The 18,580-nt window shown below is 36.4% G+C and overlaps 1 protein-coding gene across 5 annotated transcripts in view; it reads left to right on the top strand.

The window, feature by feature from the left end:
- The window catches only part of SEC24A (SEC24 homolog A, COPII coat complex component), an 85,959-nt gene that overhangs the window by 46,678 nt on the left and 20,701 nt on the right, over positions 1-18,580 (top strand). For all 5 annotated transcript variants that reach the window (XM_063084612.1, XM_063084608.1, XM_063084618.1 and 2 more), the window contains 4 exons: positions 1,980-2,153; positions 12,496-12,606; positions 15,402-15,577; positions 18,349-18,486. In XM_063084612.1, the coding sequence (XP_062940682.1) occupies positions 1,980-2,153; positions 12,496-12,606; positions 15,402-15,577; positions 18,349-18,486 (599 nt within the window). The remainder of the gene's footprint in view (positions 1-1,979; positions 2,154-12,495; positions 12,607-15,401; positions 15,578-18,348; positions 18,487-18,580) is intronic.

Here is an 18,580-nt window from a genome sequence, read left to right on the forward strand (position 1 = left end):
CTTTTTTTTTTTTTTTTTTTTTTTTGGCAGCTAGCCAGTAAAGGGATCTGAATCCTTGACCTTGGTGTTGTAATACCATGCTCTAATTAACTAAGCTAACTGGCCAGCCCCTGAAGATCTTTCCTTTTAAGAAAAATTATTTTTATTTTTTTAAAATTGCTGTAAGATATACATAACATTTACCATTTTAACTATTTTTAATTGTACAGTTCAATAGCATTGGGTACTTTCTCATTGTGCAATCATTGCAATCATCCATCTCCATAAGTGGGAAATCTTTTGTGTTCTAATTCTTGGTTTTTCATTTCTCCACATTATCAATCTGGTTCTAATTATTATTCAGATATTAAAATATTATTGCTCTATAAAGGGGTGTGAGGCAGTTATTTGTTAAGTGGAAAGACTAAATGAAATATGTAGCAAAAATTAAAAATAAGGCTCCACTAACCTGCCCTCTACATGTTGAAATCTAATAGTCAAACCATGTGCCACATGAAGTTTCTCTATTATCCATCACTGTAATAATGCAAAGTTCTTGAATTCATTTATTAATTCTAATAGCTTTTTAGTGTTTTTGTTTTAAAGGACACTTTTGTTGGATCCTATTCATTCAGGATTGACAGACCTCAAAAATGTTTATTTCTGCAGATATTGGCTATACATTAGGGAAAAGTACATCCTGAAAGTGCTTTTAGGCACTCGGCAAGACGGAGGTTATTTTATATGTACCTTACTTTGCATAAAGAACTTGAGGATATGCCAATGAACTAGGCTTTCTAAAGTGCTTAATTTAATAAAGCTTTGTGGTTAACTTGCTTAGGTATCTCTTTATTTTTTAACATTTATTTTATTACAAATAAAATACATACTCTTGGCAAAGCTAACAACAAAAAAGATAAAGTACAAAAAGTTATAAAGTGAGGGATCAAACATATGCCAGTATCTTCCCCTCCAAAGTTTCTTATATGCCCTTCAAAAGTTTTCCCACGCATATATAAGCATATATATTAGCCTTAACTTTAAATAAAAGCAGTAGGAAACACACCTAGCATTTTTTATCACAATGTCTTAGACACCTTTCTATTTTTGTATACACAGACCTGCATCCTTCTTTTTTTTTGATTACTATATTAAAGGAGGTTTTTATTTCACAAGCAAAATATGCATCTATTCTTCTTGTAAAAAATAAAAACATTATTGCTAAAGCTAAAGTCCTCCTATATCAATTTGCACATGTGTGTGTGCTCACACTTTCACTCCATCCTTATGTGGTTACTGTAACCACTTTGGCATATATCAGAAATTTCTGGGCTGGTCTGAAGGTTGTGAGTTATCTCAGTTGATTGTTCACCGTCAGTTACAGTTTGAACTCCTTGTTGTTCTCTTTCCCCACTTCTCTCTTAGTCTTAAAAAAAATTACTTAGGTATTCCATGGAAAGTATATGGTAAGGTGTATTTGCATAAATAATAAATTGTACATATTTTTACTCAGTAAATCTTGAAGATCAATTAATTTTAGCTCATGTAAATCTATCTCATTCTTTTTAACTTCTATCTAGTATTCAGTAGAATGGACAAATCACAATTTAGTTATTTTCCTACTGATAGCCATTGATGGCATTTCTGAAATTTTTTTGCTGTTACAAAAAGGTCTGCTTAAAATTTTTTTGCACTTATAAATTATACACTTCAATGAGTATATCTATAGGATAAATTCTTAGATATGGGATTGCTAAGGTCAAATAAGTATTCATTTAGAATTTTGATAGATATTGTCAAATTATCCTCCAAAAAAGTTTTTTGAAAATTTGTATCCCCACCTTCATATAAGAAGATACCTATTACCCCTCAACCTCACTAAGTACTGTGTATTATCTTTTTAGCTTTTTTACTTTCTGCCAATCTAAGTGACTAGTATAAAACTTAAAATATCCATATGTAGGTATACATAAATCATTTTAATAATTTTTTCTTTTTAGGTCTTTCCATTCATACTTTCCATGGGAACTTCTTTGTTCGATCAACAGACTTATTGTCTTTGCCCAATGTCAACCCAGATGCTGGGTATGCAGTACAGATGTCTGTAGAAGAGAGTCTTACTGACACTCAGTTGGTTTCTTTTCAGTCAGCACTCTTGTATACATCCAGCAAAGGTAAGTTTTTGTTGGTTTGTTTTTATTGTGGTAAAAAACACAGAAGATCTACTCTCTTAACAAATTTTTAAGTGTACAGTACAGTGTTGTTAAACTATAAGCACAATGTTGAAATAAAGGAAGTTTCTTGATGTGATTATATGTTCTCTGCCCATGATAAATTCCCTCTTATTTGGAGGTAATTAATTATTCTGTTAAGCCAAAAGAGTATTCCTAATCATAGGAGCTTTGTTGCTGTTCTTGGTAAAGTCAAGATGTTTGGCATTTATTTTCTTAAACCATTTTATATTTATTCATTTTTTAAACATATTTATTGAGAGTCTACTGTGTATCAGACAGCCTGATACAACAGTTAATAAATTTGAATTTTAAAAGTCCCTTTTCTCACAGACCTTTATTTTAGTAGGAGAAACAGACATTAAACAAGAAAAATGAGTAATAATGATAGTAGTGAAGGAGAAAAATAAAGCAGGTAAAGGGAAGAGGAAGTTCTGGATGGTTACTCTTTTACGATAGAGTATCCAGGAAAGGCCTCACAGAGGTGACATTTGAGATAAGTTTTGAAGGAGCTTATAATGGAAGATAGGAAACACTTTTTAAGGCTGTGATTTGTTTGTTCCTAATTAATTTATAATTTCTGCTTTATCCTAAGGTGATGTAAAGGGATCATAATTAGTTCCATTACCCCAAACATCTTCCCTTGCTTTTGTGGTCAACACCTCTCCTTTCTTCAGCCCCTGGTAACCACTGATCTGTTTTCTTTTCTTTTTTCTTTTTTTTTTTTTTAAAGATGACTTGTAAGGGGATCTTAACCCTTGGCTTGGTGTTAGCACCATGCTCAGCCAGTGAGCTAATCGGCCATCCCTATATAGGATCCGAACCTATGGCCTTGGTGTTATCAGCACCATACTCTCCCAAGTGAGCCATGGGCCGGCCCCATGGTCTGTTTTCTGACTATAGTTTTGCCCTTGTGGGAATGTCATAGAAATGGAATTATATAGTGCGTAGCCGAATCTGGTTTCTTTTACATGGCGTAGTAGATGTGAGAGTCAACCATATGTTGCACCTATTAGTAGTTTGTTGCTTTTTATTCCTGAGTAGTGTTCTGTTGTACCTAGTTTGTTTATTTACTTCCCAGTTGCGGAACATTTGGATTGTTTTCAACTTTCGGCATTTTCAAGTACAGCCACTATACATATTTAGGTACAGGTTTTTTTCATTTCACTTGGATAAATACCTAGGAGAGGGATTGCTAGGTTGGATGGTGTTTGACTTTATAACCACCAGCCAGACTGTTCTCCCAAGTGGCTATACCATTTTGCATCTCATCAGCAGTGTATGAGAGTTCTATCTGCTTGGCATCCTCACCAGCATTCTGCTATTATAGTTTGGTTTTTGGCATGAGGTTTTTTAAAATTTTCCTTTCCTTTTTTTTTTTTTCTTAAAGTATGTAGTGGTTTTACTTCATGTTTCCCTAATAACTAATGTTGTACATCTTTTCATAAATTTATTTGATATTCTTATGTCTTCTTTGGTATTCAGATCTTTTCAGTTATTTTACTATTGGTGGATAAATTTCTCTTTTGTTCTTGGCTTCCATGGATCACATTAGATGCCTGTATAGTTTTTGGTTTTATTGTTCAAGTACATTCTTTTTTTTAAAAGTAGATGATATAAAATAGTAATTTTCATATAATGAAAATGAAATATTGTTGAAGGGTTAATAAGATCACCTTACCGGTCATCTTTTTAAAAAAAAAGAAAAAAAAGTAGTTTGTATGAGCTCCTTATATATATATTTCATTAGTTTTCCATGTGTCTGCTCAGGTTGTGGTGTGAGTAGCCTCTCTAGTTTTTTAACTTGTTTTTCTTTGGTGTATCAGGGTCTTGCTGACTAGAAATTTTTAAAGGGCTAACTTATTTGATGATTCTCAAAGCTTTTCTTTTGTCTCTTGTAGTTACTGATTATTATGGGTAATTACTGAAGAAAAATATTGTGGATATTATTCCATTTCTTTTTATTTTATTTTATTATTTTTTTTTAAAGATGACCGGTAAGGGGATCTTAACCCTTGGCATGGTTTTGTCAGCACCACGCTCAGCCAGTGAGCTAACCGGCCATCCCTATATAGGATCCAAACCCATGGCCTTGGTGTTATCAGCACCACATTCTCCTGAGTGAGCCACGGGCCGGCCCTTCTTTTAAATTTTTTTTTCTGTGATTAAGGAGAAAATTATAAGATTTCTCTGGACTTCAAATGTCAAAACAGGCTGTAGAACACATATTGGGGCAGTGATGTTTTATACAAAGGAACTTCAGAAGGTTCAGGGAAAAATGTAATTAAAAGATAAAAATAAAAAATATAAACTTTATTTCTCAATATAACCTCTGTCAAGTTCAAGACACTTTTGAAAGCGATAATACCAGCCTTTTGTTCATCCCTAAAGAACTGAGGTTCCTAGTAATTTAACTATGTGAATGCAGGCTTCATTACATTATTATGAAGAAAACTAGTGGCCCTTGAAAGATTTTTTAAGATTAGGAAACAAAAAGAAGTCAGAAGGAGCCAAATCGGAACTGTAAGGTGGATGCCTAATGATTTCCCATTGAAACTCCTGGAAAATTGACCTTGTTAAATGAGAGGAATGAGCAGAAGCATTGTCCTAGTGAACAAGGACTCTCTGGTAAAGCTTTCTTGGGCATTTTTCTGCTAACGTTTTGGCTTACTTTCTCCAAACACTCTCATAATAAACAGATGTTATCATTCTTTGATCCTCCAGAAAGTCAACAAGCAAAATGCTTTGAGCATCCCAAAAAACTGTTGCCATGACCTTTCCTCTTGACCAGTCTGCTTTCGCTTTGACTGGACTATTTCCACCTCTTGGTAGTCATGGCTTTGATTGCTTTGTCTTTAGGATGGTGCTGGTAAAGCTATGTTATAATTATATAAATTATAATATGAAATTATAAAAAATATAATATAAAATTATAATTATATAAAAAGCTATGTTATAAAGTGTCTAATTCTTAGAAGAAATGCTTCAGGATCTTGATCTCACTTGTTTAAAATTTCCACTGAAACCTCTGTTCTTGTCTGTAGCTGATCTGGGCCTAACAGTTTTTGCACCTATCGAGCAGAAAGTTTGCTCAACTGTAATTTTTCAGTCAGAATTGTGTAAGCCGAACCATTTGAGATGTATGTGGTGTCGCTGTTGTTTCTGCTCTTAATCGTTGGTCCTCTTCAATTAGGGCACGAACAAGATTAATTTTTCTTCCCAAATTGATGTGGATGGTCTGTGGCTGTGGGCTTTATCTTCAAAATCATCTTGCTGCTTCTTAAAATGAGTTGTTTATTTGTAAACTGCTAATTCCTTTGGTGCATTGTCCCCCTAAACATTTTATAAAGCATCAGTGATTTCACCATTTTTCCCTCCAGCTTTATCATAAATTTGATGTTTGTTCATGCTTCAATTTTAGCATAATTCATGTTGCTCTGATTGGGGCTCTTTTCAAACTGATGTCTTATCCTTCTCAGTGCCTCAAACTATATACTATTCAGACATGTTATAACAAGTTAGTATGAGTTTATTTTGGTGCAAAAAAATTTCGAGATCCACGCATAGTTTTTTCATAATATGCATTTTCCATGAGCTTTCTAAAGACCCCTCAAAGGTATTAACTCAGAATTGTTACTACCAAAAAAAGTAAACTAACCAAAAAGTTCAGAAAAGAGATTTTTTAAAGCTAGCATATTATCATCATTTGAATATAATCCCTGCTATCTATTAAATGAAAAGAATTTTATAATTAAAAAATTTTTTAAATAAATCTTTAGTTTTCACTCATTAAGGTTTTGATTCTATTTCTGCTTACTATATAATTATACTTGGTTCTAAATTAAAAAGAAGTGATTTTTCTGGCCAGTAACAGGATCCAAACCCCTGACCTTGGTGTTACAAGGCTGTGTTCTAACCAACTGAGCTAACTGGCCAGTCCTAAAAAGAAGTGATTTTTTTTTTTTTTTTTTTAAAGATAACCGGTAAGGGGATCTCAACCCTTGGCTTGGTGTTGTCAGCACCACACTCAGCCAGTGAGGAAACCGGACATCCCTATATAGGATCCGAACCTGTGGCCTTGGTGTTATCAGCACCGCACTCTACCGAGTGAGCCACGGGCCGGCCTAAGAAGTGATTTTTTTTAAGCGACGCTAACATAAACTCTTTTTTATTTTTATGTTTTTTTTTTTTTTTAATGGGAGTTTTTATTTTTTTTATTTTTTATTTTTTTTTAATTTTATTTCGTCGATATACATTGTGGCTGGTTATTGTTCCCCATCACCAAAACCTCCCTCCCTACTCCCTCCCCCGCCCCCCCAACAATGTCCTTTCTGTTTGCTTGTTGTATCAACTTCAAGTAATTGTGGTTGTTATATCTTCTTCCCCCCCCCCGCCGGTTTTTTTGTGTGTGTGTGTGTGTGAATTATATATTAAATTTTAGCTCCCACCAATAAGTGAGAACATGTGGTATTTCTCTTTCTGTGCCTGACTTGTTTCACTTAATATAATTCTCTCAAGGTCCATCCATGTTGTTGCAAATGGCAGTATTTCATTCGTTTTTATAGCTGAGTAGTATTCCATTGTGTAGATGTACCACATTTTCCGTATCCACTCATCTGATGATGGACATTTGGGCTGGTTCCAACTCTTGGCTATTGTAAAGAGTGCCGCGATGAACATTGGGGAACAGGTATACCTTCGACTTGATGATTTCCATTCCTCTGGGTATATTCCCAACAGTGGGATAGCTGGGTCGTATGGTAGATCTATCTGCAGTTGTTTTTTTTTGTTTGTTTGTTTGTTTTTTGTCTTTTTCGTGACCGGCACTCAGCCAGTGAGTGCACCGGCCATTACTATATAGGATCCGAACCCGCAGCGGGAGCCTCGCCGCACTCCCAGCGCCACACTCTCCAAGTGCGCCACAGGCTCGGCCCGATCTATCTGCAGTTGTTTGAGGAACCTCCATACCATTTTCCATAGACGCTGCACCATTTTGCAGTCCCACCAACAATGTATGAGAGTTCCTTTTTCTCTGCAACCTCGCCAGCATTTATCATTCAGAGTCTTTTGGATTTTAGCCATCCTAACTGGGGTTAGATGGTATCTCAGTGTGGTTTTGATTTGCATTTCCCGGATGCTGAGTGATGTTGAGCATTTTTTCATATGTCTGTTGGCCATTTGTATATCTTCCTTAGAGAAATGCCTATTTAGCTCTTTTGCCCATTTTTTAATTGGGTTGCTTGTTTTTTTCTTGTAAAGTTGTTTGAGTTCCTTATATATTCTGGATATTAATCCTTTGTCAGATGTATATTTTGCAAATATTTTCTCCCACTCTGTTGGTTATCTTTTAACTCTTTTAATTGTTTCTTTTGCTGTGCAGAAGCTTTTTAGTTTGATATAATCCCATTTGTTTATTTTTCCTTTGGTTGCCCGTGCTTTTGGGGTCGTATTCATGAAGTCTGTGTCCAGTCCTATTTCCTGAAGTGTTTCTCCTGTTTTCTTTAAGAAGTTTTATTGTTTCAGGGTGTATATTTAAATCCTTAATCCATTTTGAGTTGATTTTAGTATACGGTGAGAGGTATGGATCTAGTTTCATTCTCCTGCATATGGAAATCCAGTTATCCCAGCACCATTTGCTGAAGAGGCAGTCCCTTCCCCAGTGAATAGGCTTGGTGCCTTTGTCAAAGATCAGATGGCAGTAAGTGTGTGGGTTGATTTCTGGATTCTCTATTCTATTCCATTGGTCAGTGTGTCTGTTTTTATGCCAGTACCATACTGTTTTGGTTATTATAGCTTTATAGTATAGCTTAAAGTCAGGTAGTGTTATGCTTCCAGCTTTATTTTTTTTGCTCAGCATTGCTTTGGCTATGCGTGGTCTTTTATTATTCCATATAAATATCTGGATAGTTCTTTCCATTTCTGAGAAAAATGTCTTTGGAATTTTGATGGGGATTGCATTGAATTTGTATATCACTTTGGGTAGTATGGACATTTTCACTATGTTGATTCTTCCAATCCAAGAGCATGGGATATCTTTCCATCTTCTTGTATCCTTTCTAATTTCTCTCAGCAGTGGTTTGTAGTTCTCATTATAGAGATTTTTCACCTCCTTGGTTAACTCAATTCCTAAGTATTTTATTTTTTTGGTGGCTATTGTAAATGGGCAGGCTTTCTTGATTTCTCGTTCTGCATGTTCACTATTGGAGAAAAGAAATGCTACTGATTTTTGTGTGTTGATTTTGTATCCTGCTACTGTGCTGAAATCATTTATCAATTCCAACAGTTTTTTTGTAGAGGTTTTAGGCTGTTCGATATATAGGATCATGTCATCTGCAAACAGAGACAGTTTGACTTCCTCTTTTCCAATCTGGATGCCCTTTATTTCCTTCTCTTCTCTGATTGCTCTGGCTAGTACTTCCAACACTATGTTGAATAGGAGTGGTGAGAGTGGGCATCCTTGTCTAGTGCCTGTTCTTAAAGGAAAAGCTTTCAGCTTTTCCCCATTCAGGATGATATTGGCAGTGGGTTTGGCATATATGGCTTTAATTATGTTGAGATACTTTCCCTCTATACCTAACTTATAGAGGGTCTTTGTCATGAATGAGTGCTGAACTTTATCAAATGCTTTTTCAGCATCTATAGAGATGATCATATGGTCCTTGTGTTTGAGTTTATTAATATGGTGTATCACATTTATTGATTTGCGTATGTTGAACCAACCTTGCATCCCTGGGATGAATCCCACTTGATCGTGATGAATAATTTTACGTATGTGTTGCTGTATTCTGTTTGCTAGTATTTTAGTGAGGATTTTTGCATCTGTATTCATCAAGGATATCGGCCTGTAGTTTTCTTTTTTGGTTATGTCTTTACCTGGTTTTGGTATCAGGATGACGTTTGCTTCATAGAATGAGTTTGGGAGATTTGCATCTGTTTCAGTCTTTTGGAATACTTTGTAAAGAATCGGTGTCAATTCCTCTTTGAATGTTTGGTAAAATTCTGCTGTGAATCCATCTGGTCCTGGGCTTTTCTTTGTTGGGAGCCTCCTGATAACAGCTTCAATCTCCTTTATTGTTATTGGTCTGTTCAAATTTTCTACATCTTCATGGTTCAGATTTAGGAGCTTGTGTGTATCCAGAAATGTATCCATTTCCTCCAGATTTTCGAATTTGTTGGCATATAGTTGTTTACAGTAGTCTCGAATGATTCCTTGTATTTCAGATGAATCAGTTGTAATATCGCCTTTTTCATTTCTAATTTTTGTTATTTGAGTCTTCTCTCTTCTTTTTTTAGTTAGCCATGCTAATGGTTTGTCAATTTTATTTATCTTTTCAAAAAACCAACTTTTTGATTCATTGATCTTTTGAATTGTTTTTTTGGTTTCAATTTAATTCAGTTCTGCTCTGATCTTAATGATTTCTTTCCATCTGCTAACTTTGGGTTTGGATTGTTCTTGTTTTTCTCGTTCTTTAAGGTGAAGTGTTAGGTTGTTCACTTGCCATCTTTCCATTCTTCTGAGGTGAGCATTTAATGCAATAAATTTCCCCCTTAATACTGCTTTTGCAGTATCCCACAGGTTTTGGTATGATGTATCATTATTTTCATTAGTTTCAATAAATTTTTTGATTTCCTGCTTGATTTCTTCTTGGACCCATATGTCATTAAGTAGAATGCTGTTTAATTTCCATGTGTTTGTATAGTTTCCAGAGTTTCGTTTGTTATTAATTTCTAGTTTTAATCCATTGTGGTCTGAGAAAATACATGGGATAATTCCATTTTTTTAAAAATTTATTGAGACTTGATTTGTGACCTAATATGTGATCTATCCTGGAGAATGATCCATGTGCTGATGAGAAGAATGAATATTCTGAGGTTGTTGGATGGAATGTTCTGTAGATATCTGCCAATTCCAATTGGTCTAGAGTATTGTTTAGATCTTGTGTTTCTCTACAGATTCTTTGCCTAGATGATCTGTCTAATATTGACAGTGGGGTGTTCAGGTCCCCTGCTACTATGGTATTAGTGTCTATTTCCTTCTTTAGGTCTAATAGAGTTTGTTTTATAAATCTGGCTGCTCCAACATTGGGTGCATACATATTTATGATATGTCTTCTTGATGGATCAGTCCTTTTATCATTAATTACTGTCCCTCATTGTCTCTTTTTATGGTTTTTAGTTTAAAGTCTATTTTGTCAGATATAAGAATAGCTACTCCAGCTCGTTTTTCTTTTCTGTTTGCATGGTAAATCTTTTTCCATCCTTTCACTCTTAGTCTATGTGAATCTTTATGGGTGAGGTGGGTCTCTTGTAGGCAGCATATAGTTGGGTCCTCCTTTTTGATCCAGTCAGCCAGTCTATGTCTTTTGATTGGGGAATTTAAGCCTTTTACATTAAGAGTTGTTATTGAAAGGTGTTGATTTATTCCTAGCATTATATTGGTTGTTTGGTTGTCTTAGGTGTCTTTTGTTCCTTGCTTTCTGATTTACTGTTTGGTTTCTGTGTTTGTTGGTTCCTTAGGTTGTAGATAGCGTTTTTGTTTGTTTGTTTTCTCTTCATGAATGCCATTTTTATTGTACTAGTGGGTTTTGATTATTCTTGGGTTTTTATGGCAGTGGTAGTTATTTTTCAGGAACCCAACCCAGTACTCCCTTGAGGATTTCTTGTAAGGGTGGTCGTGTGGTGGTGAACTCCCGCAATTTTTGTTTGTCTGAGAAATATACTATTTGCCCTTCATTTCGGAAGCATAGCCTTGCAGGGTAGAGTATTTTTGGCTGGCAATCTTTGTCTTTTAGTATTTTGAATATATCATCCCATTCCTTTCTAGCTTTTAGGGTTTGTGATGAAAAGTCTGATGTTAGCCTGATTGGAGCTCCCTTATAGGTGATTTGATGCTTTTCTCTTGCAGCTTTTAAGATTCTCTCTTTGTCTCTGAGTTTTGCCAATTTGACTATGACATGTCTTGGAGAAGGCCTTTTTGGGTTGATTAGGTTTGGAGATCGTTGAGCTTCCTGGATCTGAAGATCTGTGATTTTTCCTATACCTGGGAAGTTTTCTGCCACTATTTTGTTGAATATGTTTTCAATGCAATCTCCGTTTTCCTCCCCTTCTGGAATACCCATGACTCGGATATTTGAGCGCTTAAGGTTGTCTGATATCTCTCTCAGATTTTCTTCAATGTCTTTGATTCTTTTTTCTTTCTTTTTGTCTGCTTGTGTTATTTCAAACAGCCCATCTTCAAGTTCAGAGGTTCTCTCTTCAACTTCGACAAGCCTTCTGGTTAAACTCTCCGTTGTGTTTTTTATTTCGCTGAATAACTTCTTCAGTTCAGCAAGTTCTGCTACATTTTTTTTCAGGACGTTGATTTCCTTGTACATTTCCTCTTTCAGGTCCTGTATACTTTTCCTCATTTCATCATGATGTCTAGCTGAGTTTTCTTGTATCTCATTCAGTTTCCTTAGAATTATCACTTGAAATTCCCTGTCAGTCATTTCAAGGGCTTCTTGTTCTATAGGATCTAGAGTTTGAGATTTATTAACTTTTGGTAGTGTACTTTCTTGATTTTTTGTATGTCTGGTATCTTTTTTTTGATGTTTATTCATTGTGGCAGGGGGTTTCACAGTCCACCGGTTTGAGACTATTGACTATCTAAGATGTTGCTGTGGTTGCCAATTTGGTATGGCTACCTCCGTGGCTGCTCAGTTGGCCTCTAGTGCCTTGTGTGTATGGCTGCTTCGGGTCTTGGGCCTCTCCGGGGAGCCACCTCTGTGGTCAGCTTGGACTCTGCTGGGCTGGTGGATCACGTACCACAGGGTGTGTGATCTCTGCTGAGCTTTCACTTCCCATGCAGGACTTCTCCCTGTTCCGTGTGCTCTGGCCCGGGCTGTTGGATCGTGCAGTGGTGACCCCACAGGGTGTGTGGTTTCTGTCGAGTCTCCGCCTCCCTGGTTGGATGTCTCCCCGCTCTGTGCGCACTGGGCTGGGCTGGGAAGTGTCTTCTGCAACCCTCGTCTATCAGCTGGGCTTTCAAGACCCTGCTCGGCACTGCCTCGCCCAGGAAGTCTACCAGGTTTCTGCTAGGCACAGACGACCGGTCGCTCTGGGTGCCTTTGTAGCACTGTGTAGATCTTTCTTGGGACTTATCACCTTCCTCCTGGTATCGCGGTTATTTGTGTACTTGTCTTATCTCCCACACCAGAGCATGAGCTCCTCGGGGGAGGAGCCCACAGCACATAAACTCTTTTTTATATAGCTGTCCCTTACTATCATATGTGTGTTTTCCCCAAAGGTGAAAGAAGAATTCGTGTCCATACTTTGTGTTTGCCAGTAGTTTCAACTCTGAATGAAGTCTTTCTTGGAGCTGATGTTCAAGCAATTTCAGGATTATTGGCCAATATGGGTAAGAGTTGTTATCTCCCATTGTAAATATTTTGCAAATAATATTAGGCAAATCCACATAGCTTTGTTTTTCTTTACATAATTAGCTTTATGTGATTCAGTATTTTGGATTTTGTGCGTTCCTAGTAAGTAACTGTTTGAATGAAAAGATCTGCTGCGGGTAATCTTGTTTTTTTGTTTGTTTATTTAAACAGCTTTACTGAGATATAATTACATACCAAACCACATCACCCATTTTAGTTATACAATTCCATTGTTTTTAGTATATTTATAGAATTGCCCATCCATCACATGACCTAATTTTAGAACATTTCTATCACCCCAAAAGAGAACCTCATGCCCATTAGCAGTTACTACCCACTTCTTCCTCTCTTCTTCACTGGCCTTAAACAACCACTGCATATTTGTCTACTTTGGACTTAAATAACCGTATCTTATGTAATGGTTAATATTAGTGTTACCAGGGCCACTCAGCTCCTGGCTGAGGCTCCCCAAAATTTGTTACTGGGCACATAGGTCTGGCTGCCTGGCCCCTTTCAAAATAAACCACTCAAAAGTTAAATGTTGGTGAAAATAGAAATCAGCTTTTATTCAGGAATACCAGCGACCTGAGGAGAGATGTTAAGCTAACCCATCTCTCCAGTAAACCTGAAGGAGAATGGTCAGACTGAAGCCATCTCAAAGACTCAGATTTACTCAGGGGTCTTTAAAGAGGGTCCTGAGGGAATGGAAGGTGGGAAATGAAAAGTAGGAGGGTAGGAAATGTGAGCCGTGAGGGTTTCACGCAAGGTCTCAGGTGCAGCGTCTAGCCAAGAGACCGTCTGGTTTCTGCTCCCATGCTTGTTATCTCATGATTCTGCTAGAAGTATGGAATCAGCATAGCTTTATTGATGTCTTCCTTGGTTTCCCAGGGTCTGCAAGTTTGCAGCTTCAGAATGGATGGAAAGCAACTTTACATTCATGTTAATAATGTCATCTTTCCACATAGCCAAAGTTTAAAATATCAAATAACCACGGGAAAAGAGGGAACTCAGAGAAATGCATGCCAAGAAAAAAAACTGTCTTTTTATTTTTTAATGGCTGCACCAGTACAGGGATCCGAACCTGTGACCTTAGTGTTATAAGGCTACACTCCAACCAACTGAGCTAACCAGCCAGCTAAAACTATGTCTTTTTAAAATGTGCCTATAGTCCATGTTGTTTTGGGTCCTAATATGGCTTCAGTTCTGCTCACTCCAACATTAGCGCTTAGTAATGAGCTTTGTGGCATGGATTACAAGAGACAGCAGTGTACCATAAAGATCATTAGACTTGGAGTCATGGAATTTGGGGTTGAAAACCAGTTTGCTACCACACTTCTTTACAGCCTTGCCCAAATCATGTGAGCTAGCAGAAAACTTACTGATATCTTTGCCTATTTACTCTATCTCAGATATAGCTGCCTTCTTAATTTTTTGTCCCTTTTTCAAATATATAGAGCTTAACATCACTTTGATTCTTGCTGCCTTTCTCCTTCAGAGAAGACTTTCAGTGGGTCCATTTGCTTCAAACTCAAATCTGCCTATAGCAGGAGCAGTTACCCATTTTCTCAAACTTCTTATTGGGAAAATTTTTCTTTCATGGAGCCTGTTAAGAAAAATTCACCCCTACCTCAGTCTTTTATGTTGTTAAAAGCTGAAGATTGTGACCTAAGAAATTTGAGGGTCACTACCTTTATTTTATGTTTAAGTAATATTTTTTGGTAACAGTATGATCATTATTATCATTATGTTTATTGATAGCAAGAACTATCAGGCAGCTTTTGTGGATTTTTTTTTTTGATCTTCACAACAATTTTGTGAGTATTCTGCTACCATATTTAGTTGAGCCCAATATGTGCATTTTTTTCACATTTTACCATCTTTAAAATTAGATATGTCTTCAGTTATTGAAGTCTTGCATTACTGTTGAACCAGGTAACAATATTCTTTATTCTTTCCTGTCTATGTGCAAATTTTGCATATAGCCATTAATAATATCCCTTCAGTGAATGTACTTTTGATACATGGATTGAGTTAGACTTTGAGAAATCTTCAAAACAATTACACTGTTTTTAGTATTGAAAAAATTATTTGAATATGCAGAAATGCATATAAACAGAGTGGTATGATAGATGATAATAATTTGTCTAAGTAACTGTTTAAGAGCACTTTCCATAAGCATAAAATAAAAACTGTGTGATAAGAAAGCATTGTTAGGGCTGGCCCGTGGCTCACTTGGGAGAGTGTGGTGCTGATAACTCCAAAGCCATGGGTTCGGATCCCTATATAGGGATGGCTGGTTGGCTCACTTGGGAGAACGTGGTGCTGACAACACCAAGTCAAGGGTTAAGATCCCCTTACCGGTCATCTTTGAAAAAAAAAAAAAGCATTGTGTGTTTAATTGCAGCATTTTTTCTTTCTCAGTGGTATATAAAGTATGTACAATTAATAGCACCTTAGATTATAATCAATAGCATCTTAGATTCCACATAGTATAGTTTTCCTGTTCTATAGATAAGGAAACTGAGGCTCAGGAAGGTTAAGTTACTTGCCAAATTGTAATATAGTTAGGAAATAGCAGATTAGCATTTTGACAGAGGTTGGCTTGATTCTCCAGAGCATGCATTTAACTGCTATATGTTTTGGCTCATTGTGTATGTAATAAATTTGAGAGATACTTAGTATAGTTGTTAAAAATTATCTCTTCTATCCTTAATAGTAGCGTAGCTGAACTTCTATCTTATTTCTCTTTTGTCCCTACCTTCACCTCGATTAGCTGTTGACAGGTCCGTGACTTCCAGTCTGAGTGACGCTCGAGATGCTCTAGTGAATGCCGTCATCGACTCTCTTTCAGCTTACCGTTCTTCAGTCCTGAGTAACCAGCAGCCTGGACTCATGGTTCCTTTTTCTTTGCGGCTTTTTCCACTTTTTGTGTTGGCTCTCCTTAAGCAGGTAAGAAAAACAAAAACAGAAACTACCAGAGAGTGAAAACATCAAAAGCCAAAATTTTTATCCAGTAAGCCCCTAAACATTTTATAGATAACTTTATGCTGGTTAAATTTACTGAGGACAGGAACCTTACCTATTATTTGAACCTTGAAGGAATTTAAAAACCAAAGAAAGTTGTAAATAACTGATTTAAAACAAGTGCCTTGTTCAAAAGAGATGCTCACTAAGTAACATACTCAGTAATGTTATCAAAAATTCAATTGATAATCAGTTTTCCAAAACAGGAATTGCATATTTTATTGCTGGCCCAAGAAGGCACACATGCACTGCATGTTCTCACTTATATGTGGAAGCTAAAAAAATCAAACACGTGTAAGCAGAGAACAGAATGATGGTTACCAGAGGCTGGGGAATGGGGAGAATGGGGAGATGTTGGTCAGAGGGTACAGTGTTTCAGTTAGACAGGAATAAATGATATTTATTTGAGGTGACAGATACGTTAATTAGCTTGTTTCAATCATTCCACATTGTATACTTTATCATAGCATCAGTTTGTAACCCATAAATATATACAATTATAATTTGTCACCAATAAAATGAATAAATAAATTCTAAAAAAGAAAAGAAAGCGTTAGCACATGGTGCTGATAACACTAAGGTCCAGGGTTCAATCTAGCTAGCTACCAAAACAAAACATAACCAAAAAAACACACAAAAACCCAGCATGTGTGACTCTTTTTTTGACTCTTTCCTGCTCCCTATAGTATTTCAGCTACATTACACTTCTTAATCTTCTTTGGATATGCTTTCTCATACCCGTGTACCTATTTCCATGGCCTGGACTGCACTTCTGTATCCTTGTCTTTGAGCTCAAATGTTATCTCTCTGGTATCTTCTTTGTTTGTATGTTTTTTGTGACAGGTAAGGGGATCGTAACCCTTGGCGTGGTGTCGCCCGCACCGCGCTCAGCCAGTGAGCGCACCGGCCATCCCTATATAGGATCCGAACCCGCGGCCTCGGCGCTCCCAGCGCCGCACTCTCCCGAGTGAGCCACAGGATCGGCCCTCAAATGTTATCTCTCTGACAGCTTTCTGCATGTTATCTCTCTGCATGTTTCCCCTGCCTGATCTTTGCCCCTACCCCTTCCTCCCATAAAAGAAAGAAAATTCGGAGCTGGTAGAGTATACTTACTTATCCATTGTCCAAAATTTAATGCGTAAGCTTATAGACCTGGGGTAACTTTCCCTTATAAAATTTTATTTAAAAGCTCCTGTTAATAAAGCACCTGGGCTGGCCTGTTAGCTCAGTTGGTTAGAGCATGGTGTTGATAACACCAAGGTCCAGGGTTTGATCCCTGTTACTAACCAGTAACCAAAATAAATAAATTAATAAAGCACCTGAGGAGGAATCTCAGATTCCAGAACTAATCAAGAATTGCTCTGGATCTTGTTAATCTCTATATTTTTCTGAACTCCAGGATCTATCTGTCTCTTCCAAATGAGAAGAGCAACCGGCTACTACCTAATAGGAATGGTTTTTGAATTTAACTCAAGTTAAATTCAAATTTAACTCGAGTTTCTTTAACTCAAATTATATATTTTCATTTCTGAATAGAAGAGTACAGAGATTACATAAATATTTAGATTTTAACATTTAAAAATCTGAGCTCTTTTATGAAATGCTATCAAGTCTTTTCTCAAATGCTATCTTTTCTCTAAGGCTTGCCTTCCCTAGTCTCCTGTTTAATATGCAACATTCTCATCCCACACCACCCTGTGACACCATTTAGCTCTCTTCTGTATTTTTTCCATAGTACTTATCACTGACCTACCACATATTTTGCTTATTTTTTATTTACTTGTCCCTTAATAGGAAGTAAGCTCCAAGAGGACATGGAACTTTTTTCATTCTCTACTTTGTCCCAGCACCTAGAATATTTCCTCATATATAATAGACACTCAGTAAATACTTCTTAAATGAATAGATGGAACTTTCCTTTCTCCATTTCTCATAATACTCTTTCCTCACTCTTAATGACTATCCACATACCAATTTTTAAAAAATCTTAAGAGCCTTTTCTAATCTTCCTTTATTTGTAGTCAGTGTATTTGCTTTAATGCATCATTTCATTGCTGTTCTCTCTGTTCCTCTTTTACTCCTTTTCGTCATTTAGAATACTTAAAACCTTATCATAAAGCTAATATACTGGTTAAATCTCACAATTACTTATTAACTGTTTTCTAGTAAGTAGCTGACCTCATTTGTGTTATTTTCATTGCTGATTTGTAAGCTTTGTTAGATTGTTAATTTCTCTAACTGTAGGAGAAACAATGAAAGCCACCATTAATTATCACGCAGCATTTATAGAACACTTAGTGGATATCTTTTTGGTCTTTCATATGTGCCTTTATTTTGTCATCCACAATATAACTTTATACTTCCCATGGTGTTGCTTAGGTTGTTACATCACTGTCTCTATATGGGAGAGTGTTTAGATATATTTTACTGGTTAGGAAATAGACACAAGGGAGATGAAATAACTTTGCCATTGTTAGTTAATTAACTTGTCAAGCCTTTTAGATGGGGCTACAGCCACAATTTAATAGATGTGTATGACTTCTTAAAATAGTTTTTTAAAGAATAATTAACAGTAAGTTTGTGAATTCTGTCTGAAGATACTTTTTTAACAACTGACATTTACAAAGGTCTATATGTATTGTATGTATTTTTTAAATACCTTTTGCGGGGGGATGGGTTTTTTTCTTTTTTTACAGAAATCATTCCAGACTGGGACAAATGCACGGCTAGATGAACGCATTTTTGCTATGTGTCAAGTGAAAAATCAGCCCTTGGTTTACCTTATGCTCACAACTCATCCCAATTTGTACAGAGTCGACGATCTCTCAGATGAGGTAAGATTGATTCTTTTTTTTTTTAGTGGCTTTTACTTGAAAGTTTATAGGCCTAATCATATTCAGTCCAGTGCAGGAATGAGGATTGGTTTGC

The sequence above is a fragment of the Cynocephalus volans genome, chromosome 2 (assembly GCF_027409185.1).
Source record: "Cynocephalus volans isolate mCynVol1 chromosome 2, mCynVol1.pri, whole genome shotgun sequence".
NCBI classification, from domain to species: domain Eukaryota; kingdom Metazoa; phylum Chordata; class Mammalia; order Dermoptera; family Cynocephalidae; genus Cynocephalus; species Cynocephalus volans.